The following is a 15,028-nucleotide window of genomic DNA, read 5'->3' as shown; positions in this document are numbered from 1 at the left end:
AGAAATATAAATACAATATTAAAAAATGAACACTGGCTTAGGCTAAATACATATCCATTTTTAAAAAACTTTTCAATAGAGTCAAGCCTTTATTTTTACTTTCTAACAGAGTGCAGAAAGAATGGTGCTGTGTTTTCCAATGATACTCCAAGTTAAAGAACTAAAATCTAAAATTGTGAATTTAAAACTCACATCACTTCTTAAATAAACATTAGATAAACATTGCAGTGGCCATAAACCACCTCCCGCCAGTTTGATTAATTATTTATACAAATATCAAACTTGGCTAAGTCTCATAAACTACTTTAAAAATTCTACTATTGGTCAAAACTTAAAGTGTCCCAAAGTGTTGATTTTAGCATAAGCATTATTTAAATTATATAACATTGTTTATATTGTTATCAACATTATTTCTATGACAGTCACTATGGTTTATAATCTTCTTCGCAATATTTACATTAGCATTACTTATGTGTACAATACTCAATCCCACTTATTAAAAAACTCAGTAACATTTATATAACAAAATCAAAGCTAAACTATAAAGACCTTAATATGTTAATTCCATCTTTCGAATGACAGTGGAGAAAACAAGTATCAGCTTGGCTGCCATCAGCAGTGAACTTTTATACTGAAAAATTTCAGCAATAGTTTAATTGTTCAAAAGTTCTATGTACATATTATTCCTGAAATCTCAATAGCATATAGATTTATTCACTACACATAACTGCATAATGTTTATACTGTTATATTTTTAGCTGAAACAGCAAAAATGCTGTTTGTTAAGTAATATAAAAAGTAGTTTATTCACTAAGTATCTCTAATGTAGCTTACATACACTAAAGATTTTCTTAAAGTTACATCCAACAAATATACACCAATTACTTCCTATGCGTTTAGGACTCTTCCATATTGTGGGAAATTAAAAAGCAACATAAAATACTGCCCAGAAGGAATATGCAATCTCACACAGGCATAAAACAAATACACATTAAAGAGTTTATAGATCAGAAACAATGTTAAAAGCCATTCTCATCAGTAAAGGAAGACAAGGAATTTAAGAAGCATTTCCAGTTGAAAAAAAGATCCTACACGTAAAAAGAGAGAGAGTTTTAAAAAGCAGATACTATTCTACACCAAAGATATTACAACCATTATACAACTAATCTATTTAGTTCCTATAGTATGATATCAAAAAAAAGTTCCTGTATTTCATTAGTCATTTCACACAAAATTAGACCAACTGAACATAAACCTTTACATAAACAAATACCTAAAAGTATAAACTAGTTTATCAAATAAGTAAAATAAACATCAACTCAACTAACAGAAGAAATATTTGGAATATTAACTTTAAGGAATTATATTAAATCTTAGCAAATTATACTCAATTTTCAGTACATAGAACAAGTTCAAATTTTAACACTGCAAACGAGGCACAAAGACACCGCCTTAAGTTAATAACAAACCTAGCCAAATTGATATCACATGCCTCTAGATGTGACACTAAGGACAATCACTTTATTCCTATCAAATATGCATAAGCTAAATTGAATTCTAGACAAACAATGAACCAAGGACAATGTACAAAAAAAAAAAACCCTTATAATGTATTCTTCAAAACTATTAATGTAATAAAAGACAAAGACAGGCTCAGGAACTGTATCCAGTGAAAGATATTAAAGAAACATACTAAATGAACTGTGTAATTCCACATTGGATCCTGGAGGAAATTCTATTTAAAAAATCATTGGGAAAACTAAAAAACTTTAAATATAGACTATAAATTAAATAATACATATATATATCAAATTCTTTGAATTTTATAATTGTAATGTGGTTATATAAATAAATTTCTTTGCTCTTTGGAGATTCATGCTCTAGCATTTAAAGGTGAATGCTTATGATGTTTGCACATTACTCTCAAATATTAAGCATTTAATGTATGTGTAACATGTAATAAGAGAAAAGACGCACTGTGGCAAAATGTTAACTTGCGAATGTATGTGAACAGCGTGGGAGGAGTTCACTGTTCTATTCTTACCACTTTTCTGTAGACCTGAAATTTTTCACAGTAAGTTAAAAAACGAAGCACTAGACTAAGACATTCCAGTACACACATACACAAATCCCTTTTAAAAAGACAGTAAAAGGATTTTGAAATGTACTACCTGGGTTTTTTCAGCAAGAGGATGGTCACAAGAGTGTAATGAGTCTTTGGGATGAGATTCTATAGTATCAGAAGATCCATCTCCAACAAATTCACCTTTCCGTATGCTTTCATTAGGTAAAAGACATACATTTTCTTTATCACTGTCATCCTTTGATCTTGCAGCTTCTGTTGCCAATGAAACTTTAGGCATCACAGCTGTTGATCGAGAACGAACAGGCCTTCCTCGCTGAACAGTCTCCCATCCTTCAGCATCTTTCCGTTCTATGAAATTAAAGTAAAAAATTAAAATTTATTTAGATGATAAAAGTATTTGGAAACCCATAGAATAAAAACATTTTCCAATTTAATTCCCAACAAATACAACTAATATACAAACATGGCAGTAACTATTGTACAAATTGTATATTTGTATATACGTATTTAAATAATGTATGTATAATTATTCCTACTTTACAAATGACAAAACTGAAATTCAGATTAAAGCTTATTTTAGATTATATAGTCAGTGAGTAGTGACAAATATTTAAATAGTGTATACTATGTGTGAGCACTGTTTTAAGTGCTTTATTTATAGTATCTCTTAATCTTCACAACAATCCTATAAGATCAGTATTATCATACTCATTTAATCAGTGAGGAAACCGAGACAAAGAGAAATTAAGTAATTTATCCCAGATCATACACAGAGTAAAGGTAATGCCAAAATGCTAGTCTAGGTACATTGGTTCTGGTGTCTATCCTAATGGCAATATAAAAGCTGTCTCTTCATCTTTCAGAATCCACACATCTACCTCCAAAGTCCAAGTTCTTTTCCTCTATCCTAGCACCAACAGCATACCTTGACTTAAACTATTTTTAGGATCATAAAATTATAAGATATTAATTGATAACACCCCAGAGGATCTAGTCCAATATTTCATCACATATGCTGGAAACTAAGGGCCTATGTTCAAAGCCACACACCAAAGTAGCCTAAAATAAATAAGAATCTTTCTCTAAAATACAAATACGACAATGTGGAGGTATTTACATGTAAAGTGGTGCTTATAGCCCCAATTTAAAACTCTTATTAGCTAATTACAGTTTTCCAAAACTAATATAAAGAATTCCAGTTCTGGCCAAAATGAAGTAACCATTCCATCATTTCAGGCCCTCCATCTTGCAATTAAAAACCCTAGATAAAACACATCAAACATAGGAAGACTCTGAGAGACAGACAACAGTAGATGCCTTGGATTTGGAGGACTTGAAAAGCAGCACAGAAGTGAGTTCCCTGGGTTTCCTTACTGCCTCCTATGTATTTCAGACAGGATGCTGCAGAAGTCTCCAAAACACCAATAGGCATAGACAGACAGAATAGGCATCAAGAAATGCCTGTTCTGTCAAGACAAAGCACAGAAAAAAAAAGGGTAGGCTAGAAAAAACAGAAAATTGCTTTAGCAATATCTACTCTACTGCAGCTAAACACCAGTGTAACCAGTGTTCTCCACAGTTTAAGCAGGAGTAAACTGGGAGCTTAACTTCCATCTCCCACCTAACAGAAATTGATGGCACTCCGATTCCCCTATCCAAGTAGCATCAGCAGGGCCCAATGGTGAGCAGAGCCTCCTCTCACATTTGGTATCAACAACAGTGTGAAACAGAACTAGCTCCTACCCTCACCCATTATCAGCAGGGCCCTATAGAAAACTGAGCTTCTGCTACAACCAGCATCAACGAGGCAGAAAAAGTAGTGGGGGGCACATTTGTTTGGCACTGGGATTCCCCCTTTCCTTATATCAGCAGGGCCCAGCAGGGAGCTAGGATCCCATCCCAACCTACAGCAACAAGGTGATATGAGTCAGTTCTGCTTCCACCTCTCCCCTCCTTAGTGTCAATGTGGCCAAGAAGAGGGGTGAGCTTACAAAACCAGAAGGAGGAAAGGAAGAGATGCAAGTTGGTTTGCTACTTTTGCTGCAAAGGTGTCACAAGACCAAGAACAATCTCAGGACCTATGAGACAATAATTGTGTCACCAGAGTCCAAGAAAAAGAGTATAGGAAAAGGAAATACTTTTCAATACTAAAAAAGTATTGAAAAAATAATGGCTGAAAAATTTCTAAGTTTAGTGAAACAGACAAAGAAAAATCACAGACTAAAAACAAAGAAAAATCACATGAACTTAGATGCAAAAAATTTCAACAAAATATTAGTATATCAAATATACCAATATATATACAGAATTATAAGCTATGACCAAGTGAAATTTATTCCAGGTATGCCATCCCAGTTCACCATTCAAAAACCAGTCAGTGTAATTCACCATTGTCAATAAGCTAAACAAGAAAAATCATGTGATCGTATCAACTGATACAGGACAAGCAATTCACAAAATCCAACATCCACTCATAATAAAAATTTGTATTAAATCTTAATAGAGGGTAACTTCCTCAACTTGATAAAGAACATCCACAAAAGTACCTACAGCTAACATAATACTTAGTGATGCAAAACTGCTTTCCCCCCGATCTAAAACAAGAGAAAGATGTCACCTATCACCAAGCTTATTCAATAGCTTGTTCAATATAGAACTCAACATTCTAGACAGTGCCACAAAACACACACACACACACACACACACACACAAACACACAGGAAAAAAAGACATACAGACAGGAAAGAAAGAAATAAAATTGTCCCTATTTTCAGATGACATAATAGAAAATCCCAGAGAATATACGTAAGAATTATACGGGTTCAGTAAAGTTGCAGGATACAAAACTAACACTCTAAATGTCCATTTCATTTCTATATACTAATAATAAATGTGTAGAAACTAAAATTAAAAACTTATAATGATTTCATTTTCTTTTTGTGATTATAAGTCCAACAAAAAAGTACAGAATGTCTATCTTGAAAATTACAAAATGCTAATGAAAGAAACAGAAGAAGGCCTAAAGAAATGGAGGGACAAATCATGTTCATAGGCTGCAAGATTCAGCACAGTAAAGATACCAGTTCTCCCTAAATTGATCTATAGTTGTACCTGTTCTCTAAAACTCCCAGCAACATTTTTGATGTACATTTATTCTAAAATGTATATGGAATTACAAAGGACCTAAAATAGCTAAAAACAATTTTGAAAAAGAGAAAGCAATCACTTTACCCAATATTAAGGCTTACCACAGAGTTAAGACAGTATAGAATTGATAGAAAAACAAACATATAGTCAATGAAACAGAAGACAGACCCAGAAATATACCCACATTAATATGGCCAGCTAATTTTCTTTTTGAAATTGCAAATGCAGTTCAACAGAGAAAGAAAATAATTTTCCATTTATTTATTTATTTATGACAAGGTCTCACTCCATCCCCCAGGCAGGAATGTGGTGATCTTCCAGAGCAGCTGGGACCACAAGCAGGTACCACCATACCCAGTTAATTTTTTATTTTTAGTAGAGGCAAGGTTTCACTATGTTGCCCAGGCTGGATGCAAACCTCTAGGCTCAAGCAATCCTCCCACATTGGCCTCCCAAACTGCTGGGATTACAGGTGAGCCACCATGCCTGGCCAAGAATTTTCAACAAACTGGTGGAGTAAATGAATATCCACAGGCAAAAAATAAACCTTGACTTAAAATGCACATTTTATACAAAAATTAACTCAAAATGGATCACAGATTTTATAGTTTAAAACAAAATTTTAAACTATAAAACTTTCAGGCAACATAAGAGAAAAACCTTCAGAACCTATGGGTAGGCAATGAGTTCTTAGACTTGATAACAATAGTATGATCTATTAAAAAAACTAATTAATCATACTTCATCAAAATTGAAGCTTTTGATGGGCAAAACACCCCGTGAAGAGAAAGACAGACTGGTAGAAAATATTCAACACAACTAGTGTCTAGAATACACAGAGAAATCTAAAAACTGAACTGCATTATTACACACAGTTCAAGTAGAAAATGGGCAAACGACATGAACAAACATTTCACTGAAGAAGATATACAAAGGGAAAATAAGCCCACCATATTCAACATCATTAGTCATTAAAGTAATGCAAATTAAAACCACAATACATGTATCAAAATAGCTAAAACAAAATTCTGTGATAACACCAAAACACCACAGGGCTGTGGAGGATGTGGGGTTATGACAGTGACAGGTAAGAGTGTATGGAATTTCTTTATGGGTGAAGAAAATGTTATACAATTTACTGGGGTGACAGTTGTACATTATGTGTGAATATACTAAAGACCAATGAACTATATACTTTAAATGGGTAAACTGTATGGTATGTGAATTATATCTCAATAAAGCTGGTATAAAACTGAACAGAAAAAAGTAAGCCAATTTCTGAGGTTTATTTTTACAAAATTGAAAATCTACATTACCACAAAAACAACATAAATCTGTATATCATAGAACAGTGTGTCATACCATCACACGATTCACTAAAGGTAAAAAAAATTATTTCCAGGAGAGAACAAAACCCAAAATGCTCATTCCTGTAACTGGTATATTAATTCATTATCTTATTTTTTTAAATATAAGACTGTATGTTCATATTGTTATATGTTATATTTATCTTAAAATAAATATTAGACAGAAACTAATATTGTACTTCATAGATCTGGACTTTGAAGTCTCTAAGAAAAAGTATGTTTACATCTGTTTTGTGGATTTTTGAAGTTCTTTATTATGAAAGTTCTCAAATATACAATACAGAGAAAATAATATAATGAACTCCATGTTCCAATAATCCAGCTTCAACAATTACCAACATTTTGTCGCTTTTTTTCTTGAGACTGGTCTTGCTATGTTGCCCAGGCTCATACCCATAGGCTCAAGCAATCCTTCAGCCTAAATCTTCTGAGTATCAGGGACTACTGAACTACAGCCACCCAGCCCAGTTTCTGCCATTCTTTTTTCAATCCATTCCTCTTCCCCATTATCTTTTCTGAAATAATTTAAAGCAAATACATTTCTCTGGTAAATATTTAGTATGTATCTTTATAAGAATATGAATAGGCATTTTCTTTAAAAATATAACAATATTATGATACTAAAAAAAAAATAATCCCTTAAATCGTATATCTAGTCCATGTTCAACTTTCATCTGTTCATTATTAAAATTCAGCACATATTATGCACTTATGCTTTATCCTTTAAATACATATAATGTAAATTAAAATAAAAATCTAAGATGAATCATATAAAAACCACACATACCAAGAGGAAAAAAATACATTATAAAATTAAGAAAGTTTAACAAAAGATCTTAGTTTCCAGATAACTGGCTCAGCCTTAGAAGCACTATGCTTACTCATTTTACTTTTTAAAGGAAAGAAAAACACCCTTCTTTGAAAGCTCCCTTACAGAAAGACATACTGCTTAAAACTTGGACCTAATCCTTTAACCAATAAAATTGCCAACACAAACACTATCATATAATTTTATTAATTGAAACAATATTTAAAGCAGTCAAGAGAGAAATATATCAATCTAGGAACTATAACTTAGGTCTCTTTAAAACTGAGAAATTAGTTATAGACAAATTATATTTTTAATAAACCTTCAGTGCAAGCTATATTAAAAAATTATTCCCATAATAAAGAAAGTTTAAGAACAGCGAATCATGCAATTAAACTGTCAGAGAACTTCTAAATACTTAGGTTAGGAGAGAGTACACAAAACTAAAAATTACATTTCATTTCGTAGTTTTTATACTTGTAGAATTTTTTAAATTTTACAAATGTTATTAAGAAAGCTGTACTAAATTCAAGTCAACACAACCAGTAACTCATGTGCACCTGGAATAATCTCAATCTTACTGTGAAATACTATTTTTCTCACTGTATTTAATTCACTAATATTTTGTTTAAAATATTTACATCAATGTTCAAGAGATGTTTTATTTTAACTCCTGGTTAGATTTTTTTATTAAGGTTACATTGGCAACATTAAAACATGATCCCCTTTTTGAACCGCAGGAAGAGTTTTCATAAGATTCATGCTATTTAAAATTTTGGAAGAAGTAACACGTGAAACCACCTTGACCTGGAATGTTCTTCATGAAAAATTTTTTAGTGGCAAACTCACACTGTCTAAAAATACTTCTAAGTCTCTTCAAGTTTTTATATTTCTTACAATGCAAATTTTAACTTGTGTTTTTCAAGGAATGTCAATTCTTCCGTATTTCTAGATTTAGTGTTTAATACTGCTCATAAAAATCCTCTTATCTTTTTAATATTTGTGGGATCTCTAGCAACATCCTCTATTTCATTCCTGGTATTACTCCTTTCGTCTTCTTCTTTTTGATCAATATTGTGTGACAATCACTTCTTGGTCTTTTGGCTAAGATCAAGTGCAGTACTATATAACTAGAGGTCTGTTAATTCTATTAGTCTATTTTAAAGAGCCACTTTTTTTCTTCTTTTATTTTCTCTATTCTCACCTATACAGTTTATTTTGTTCTATATTCCTTGGATTTAATTTGCTTTCCTAACTTCATCAGATAAACAAAGAGTGAATTTTAGCTTTTCTTTTTTTCTAATGTGTACAATTCAGGCTAGTTTTTAAATGCTCATTTTCATTCAATTCACTTTTTCTCATTTTCACTGTGATATCTTCTCTGGCTCAATGAGTTATTTAAAAGCACATTCCAAAATTCCAAAAATTTGAGGATTATATAGCTAAATCTTTGTAATTGATTTCTAATTTAATCCCACTGTGATCAGTAACAAATAATCACTTAAATCACCTGCAATTTATTAAGACATGTCTAATCACCCCGCATGTTTCAATTTTGATAAACGTTCCTTATGTGCTTGATTATGTATTTGCACTTATAGCTATGGCAAAACAGCCTGTGTTAAAACTGGCCCTCTTTCTGCCAAAAACAACTATAAAAACTGGACAAAATTTCATGGCATTGAAAAGCAGCCAACGTGGCAAGTTTAAAGGAACTACAATTCCCAGGAAGACAGAAGACAACAAGATCAGACAGACATTCACCATAGCATTTTCTCCAAAACCACTTGGAATTCAGAGTGCAAGGAAGTGAGTCCTGGCAGAAGTCAGCATCCCCAGCAAGCTGAAATAGATATTCGAGTTTAAGAGAATCTAAAGCAACTGGAACCTAAGGGGCAAAAATCTTAGAGGGGGTGGGAAGGTACTGTAGGGAAATGAGTCAAAAAAAATCTTCATTTAATCTCTCCTTAAGAAGTCTGACAACTGCTAAACTTTGCAGACTCCAAGAAACCTAACAGAAAGCAGCAACTGGGAAGCTAATGAGCTAAGCTGATATTGTAGCAACTGTATAGTGCTGAGAAAAAAATGTTCAAATTCAGGAATGCAGTGGACTTGGCAAACACCCTAGCTTTTCACTGAGACCCAAAAAGGAATAAGGACAAATTAAAACAAATCAAACTTAATAAAATCTCAAACCAAATCAAAGGTCACCCACGTCCTCTCTCAAAGGCAGACAGAAAACAAATGATTGGTTTTTTTGTCTGGCAAGATGATAGTGAACAGGCAGCTCACTCCCTCCTTTGGGAGGGGACTTGGGCAATCTGCTTGTTCTCTATCATCTTGCCAGACAAAAAAACAATCATTTTAGCTGGAGGCTCTATGATCTTTAATACACAGTGTTAAGATTGTGAGTGATGCTTTAAAAAAAAAAAAAAAGGGTCAAATAATTGTAAAACTCCAAAAAAGATTTTAATGTACACCCACAGGTAATTCGGATGTTTTAAGGAACAGATGTTTTAAGATAGCTGTGATAAATATGTTCAAGAACATATAGAAAGATGAACACCAGTAGCTACAGGAAGCTATTTTTTAATGAACAAATTAAAATTCTAGAATTTATAAAGAATATAAATTATGAATTTAACATACAGGCTTAATAGCATATTAGACATACAAAACAGAGGATTAATGGACCAGAATTCACATCAGTAAAGAGTATCCAGATCGAAGTGTCAAAAGAAAAAAAAAAAGGAAAAGAATACCCATTATTTGTTAGACATGTCAATTATGTCAAGTTCACTAATCACGTTATTCACATATTCTGTATCTTTACTGAATTTTGTATGCTTATACTGCCAAGTTGTTGAGATGGTTATGTTAAAGTTTCCCAGAATGAGTGTAGATTTATGAATTTTTCCTTTCAGTTCTGTCCATTTTTGCTTTATGTTTTGAAGTTGTTTTAGGTATGTATAAATTTAGAATTATTGTATCTTTCTCTTGAACTGACCCTTTACAAACTCTTCCTATTGAGCTGCCTCTTTAGTCATTAAGAACATCTCCATTTAGAATGCTTTTTTGCCTGCTTTGTCTATTTTGTCTGATATTAGAGCTCCAGCTTTGAACAGGATATGCAGAAAATATCTTTTCCCATCCTTCTGACTCTTCTGTCTTCATACTGAAGGTGCATCTGTTGCAAGCTAAATACAGTTGAGCTTTGCTTTTAATGCAGTCTTATAATCTTTGCTTTCATGATTAAATACCTAGACAATTTACATGTAATGAAGAGATGGACATATCTGTATTTACTTCCATCATCACATAACTTGTTTTTTATTTGTCTCATCTGTTTTATGTTTGTTTTCTCTTTTGGATTAATCAAATAGTTTTATTAACCTACCATTCCCTCTGTATACTATTATACAGTATTTTGCTCTTCTTAGTGGTTTCCTAGAGTTTACAATATACCTCCTTGATTTATTATCATCAAATACAAATACTTTTGTAAACTCCCAGAAAATGGTTGGACCCTAGAAGATATAAACTCCATTTATTCCTCTATCTTTTGTATTACTTTCATAAATTTTTATTCTGCATATATTTCAAGTCCCACAAAATCTTATGTTTCACACTGTCAGTAAACATTTAATGTCACCCACATGTTTTCTCCAGGTGTTCATTCCTTCATGCATTTCTGGGTTTTCATCTAAAATCATTTTCCTTCTACCCAAAAACCTCTCCATAGTGTTTCTTTTAGTGCAGGTCTTCTGATTGCAAATTTTCTCATCTTTCACTAGGCTGGAATTGTCTTAAATTCACCTTAATTTTTAAGGATATTTGTGCTAAATACTTAAGTCCAGCTTGTCATTTATTTTCTTTCAGGGCCTTAAAGTTGTCATTCCATAGTCATCTAACTTCTGTAGTTTCTACTGCTAAGTCAGCTATCAGTTTACTCTTGCTCCTTTGGAAATAGTGTCTTTTTTCCATGCTCTGATGTTCTTTCTTTCACATTCAGCATTTTCATTATATTTTACCTAGATGAGCTTTGTTTCATATTCTTCCTGCTTGGGGTTTAGAGTACTTCTTGAATCTGAGACTTTATGTCTTCTGACAGTTTGAGGAAATTCTCAGAGACAATGTTTTCTAATGTTGCTTTTGAGCCATTCATTTCACCCTTTCATGGTCTTCATTTACAGGTGTGGCTCTTACATTCTCCCCATTTGCCTATCTCTTTTTTCTCCATGATTTAGTCTCAATATTTTCTACTGTACTCAGAATCAACCCCCAACTGCCCTAAATTTCAAATCTCAATATATGCAAATACAGGTATTAAGAAATGCATTCATCTTCCTGAGTCTTTCAGAGCACTGTGATCATCAGAAATCTAGACTTCTTGCTCTCTATACCTAATCACAGCTACCACCCCCCTGAGATAACAATCAAAGAGTTATTAACTGTGCCTTTCTTCTGTGCTGGTTCCCTCCAGTAGTGATTGGGTCCATGGGAAGTTTAAAAAAAAAAAAAAACTTTTGGGATCTTGAATGTTTGAAAATATCTTTACTCTCACTTATAATGGATCAGTTTGCTGGACATAGAATCTTAGACTAGAAAGTATTTTCCTTCAGAATTTTGAAGACTGCACAATTTTCTTGTGGCTCCTAGAGGTATTTATGCAAAAGCACATGCCATTCTTATTCTTTGTCATTTGTATATAAACTGATTACTTTCTAATCATTTAAAATCCCTCATCTTCTGTAGTACTCAGGAATTTCCCAACATGCTTTGCTGTCGATCTATTTTCATCCATTGTTCTGGGCACTTAATGGGCCTATTTGGCTAGAAACATATATCCTTCTGTTATAGGAAATTTCCTCAAATTATCTCTTTCATGATTTCTCCTTTACCTCTCAATCTCTAACATATGTTATACAAATACTGAATATTCCCATTATCTATTTCTATGTAGCAAGCCCAAAACTTACCTACTTAAAACAGTTACCATTTTATTTTCACATAATGGTTTGAGTCAGAAATCTGAGCAATGCTCAGTGGAGTGGCTCATTTCTTCTCCATATGGTGTCAGCTATGAAAGTTGAGCTGAAACCAAAGTATTCAACATGATTTCATCACGTGATGGAAGCCTCGGTACTGGCTTTAACTAAGACAACTAAGTTCTTCTTACAGCCTCTTCCTCTTCACATAGTCTCTCTTTACTCAGTGATCTCTCCCGGGCTTCTTTAACTGTCATCTGGCTTCCAACAAGGAGAAAATGAAAGCTGCAAGGCTTCTAAGGCCTCAGTTGGGAAGTTATAAAACATCAGTTCTCATATTCAATTGATCATATGAAGTCACAGGGCCAATCAGAGATTCAAGGGGAGGGTGAACAGTCTCCACCACTTGACAGTGGGAGTGGCATGTAAGCACTGGGATGGGAGAAACTGACGGCACCCATCTTTGTGAACAATCTACCAGCGTCCACAATCTAACTTTACATTGCCAAAGTCTCCCAAGACTGCCAATGACTCACCCAATTATAATATCAGCCTTGTAGACCAGTATCTCATGATCTATATCAGATCTGAAAGTGTTCCTTGAGTGTGAATTTTCTTTTTTTTTTTTTTTGAGACGGAGTTTCACTCATGTTACCCAGGCTGGAGTGCAATGGCGCGATCTCGGCTCACCGCAACCTCCGCCTCCTGGGTTCAGGCAATTCTCCTGCCTCAGCCTCCTGAGTAGCTGGGATTACAGGCACGCACCACCATGCCCAGCTAATTTTTTGTATTTTTGGTAGAGACGGGGTTTCACCATGTTGACCAGGATGGTCTCGATCTCTTGACCTCGTGATCCACCCGCCTCGGCCTCCCAAAGTGCTGGGATTACAGGCTTGAGCCACCGCGCCCGGCCGAGTGTGAATTTTCTTAATCTGGAAGCTTGGAAGTTCAATGGGAGAAGAGAGCTGGAGGAATAAGCGAGTGTGAAAGGCCTCAATAATACCTTTATAGAGTCTTTCACTTAATCCCATGTTTTCAATACACTACTCCCACCTTTCCAATGTGTCTGGTATCCCTCAGATCATACACCATCTTTTTTAACCTGCTCTACGTAATAAATCTCCAATAATCTGGGTGAGGCAGGTAGGACCATGCTACCATTCAGAGTTGAAGAAGAGGGAGGAGGAGAGGATTGGAAGACTAAATGCTTCTGAAAGTGCTACCTCTATCTTTATCCTCACTTCTAGAGACACCTGCTCCCAGCAATTTCTGAAGTTTATGAGCATTTCATGGAACAAATTGGACTGCTTTTCAGTTGTGCCTCCTCTTTCTAGCACAGGATTCAGCTAGCTCACTCAGTATGTTCGTCAGTTGCCACTAATGTTTCTCCTTCCTAACTTCCAAACATTTGTTCATATCATCTCTTCTCCTGTCTTTTTTTCTTTAAGTTCAATTTCTAAATCATTTTATAACATTTTAGGTGGGTTTGGGAAAGAAAACATTAAATGCATGTGGTCACTGTCATCTTTAACTATATTTTTCATAGCACAAAATTACAAACTTCAGTTCTTATAGCTACTGTTATTATATATTACATGAAGTATACACCTGTGATACTGCAAAATATATATTTGGTCTTCATCTCAGTCTCCTGGCATGCAACTCCTAAACTCTTTGGAATCCCCAGAGTGATGTGTCTTTTTGTATGCTAATGAGTTCACTAGTAGCTGGCAGCCCCTAGGTAGCTTCAGGATGGGAGCTGGTCACTGGGAAAAGCAAGGCAGTATTAAAACATTGGAACTTCCAGCCCCAAACCTCCCCGGCCTTCAGGGAGGGGAGAGAGGAAAGGAGTTGAAGGTAAGGTTGCTCACTAGTGGTTTAATCAACCATGCCTAATGAAGTTTCTATAGAAACCTTTTTTAAAAACAGGGACTTCATGACCAAAACACCAAAAGCATTGGCAACAAAAGCCAAAATAGACAAATGGGACCTAATCAAACTCCACAGCTTCTGCACAGCAAAAGAAACAGTCATTAGAGTGAATCGGCAACCAACAGAATGGGAAAAAAAATTTTGCAATCTACCCATCTGACAAAGGGCTGATATCCAGAATCTACAAAGAACTAAAATAGATTTACAAGAAAAAAAAAAACAGGCCCATTCAAAAGTGGGCAAAGGATATGAACAGACACTTTTCAAAAGAAGACATACGTGAGGCCAACAAACACATGAAAAAATGCTCATCATCACTGGTCATTAGAGAAATGCAAATCAAAGCTACATTGAGATACCATCTCATGCCAGTTAGAATGACGATCATTAAAAAATCTGGAGACAACAGATGCTGGAGAGGATGTGGAGAAATAGGAACACTTTTACACTGTTGGTGGGAGGGTAAATTAGTTCAACCATTGTGGAAGACAGTGTGGCGATTCCTCAAGGACCTACACATAGAAATTCCATTTGACCCAGCAATCCCATTACTGGGTATATATCCAAAGGATTACAAATCGTTCTACTATAAGGACACATGCACAGGAATCTTCATTGCAGCTCTGTTTACAATAGCAAAGACCTGGAACCAACCCAAATGCCCGTCGATGATAGACTGGACAGGGAAAATGTGGCACAT

The 15,028-nt window shown here is 34.3% G+C and overlaps 1 protein-coding gene across 3 annotated transcripts in view; it reads right to left on the bottom strand.

Moving 5' to 3' along the window:
* The window catches only part of SCAPER (S-phase cyclin A associated protein in the ER), a 537,506-nt gene that overhangs the window by 409,547 nt on the left and 112,931 nt on the right, over positions 1-15,028 (bottom strand). For all 3 annotated transcript variants that reach the window (XM_032267297.1, XM_032267296.1, XM_032267298.1), the window contains one exon: positions 2,172-2,434. In XM_032267297.1, coding sequence (XP_032123188.1) covers positions 2,172-2,434 — 263 coding nt within the window. The remainder of the gene's footprint in view (positions 1-2,171; positions 2,435-15,028) is intronic.

This window comes from Sapajus apella, unplaced genomic scaffold (assembly GCF_009761245.1).
Source record: "Sapajus apella isolate SASKATOON/1434 unplaced genomic scaffold, GSC_monkey_1.0 scaffold168, whole genome shotgun sequence".
Classification (NCBI taxonomy): domain Eukaryota; kingdom Metazoa; phylum Chordata; class Mammalia; order Primates; family Cebidae; genus Sapajus; species Sapajus apella.
Note: the sequence above shows the minus strand (reverse complement) of the source record. Positions and strands in the feature narration are given on the sequence as shown.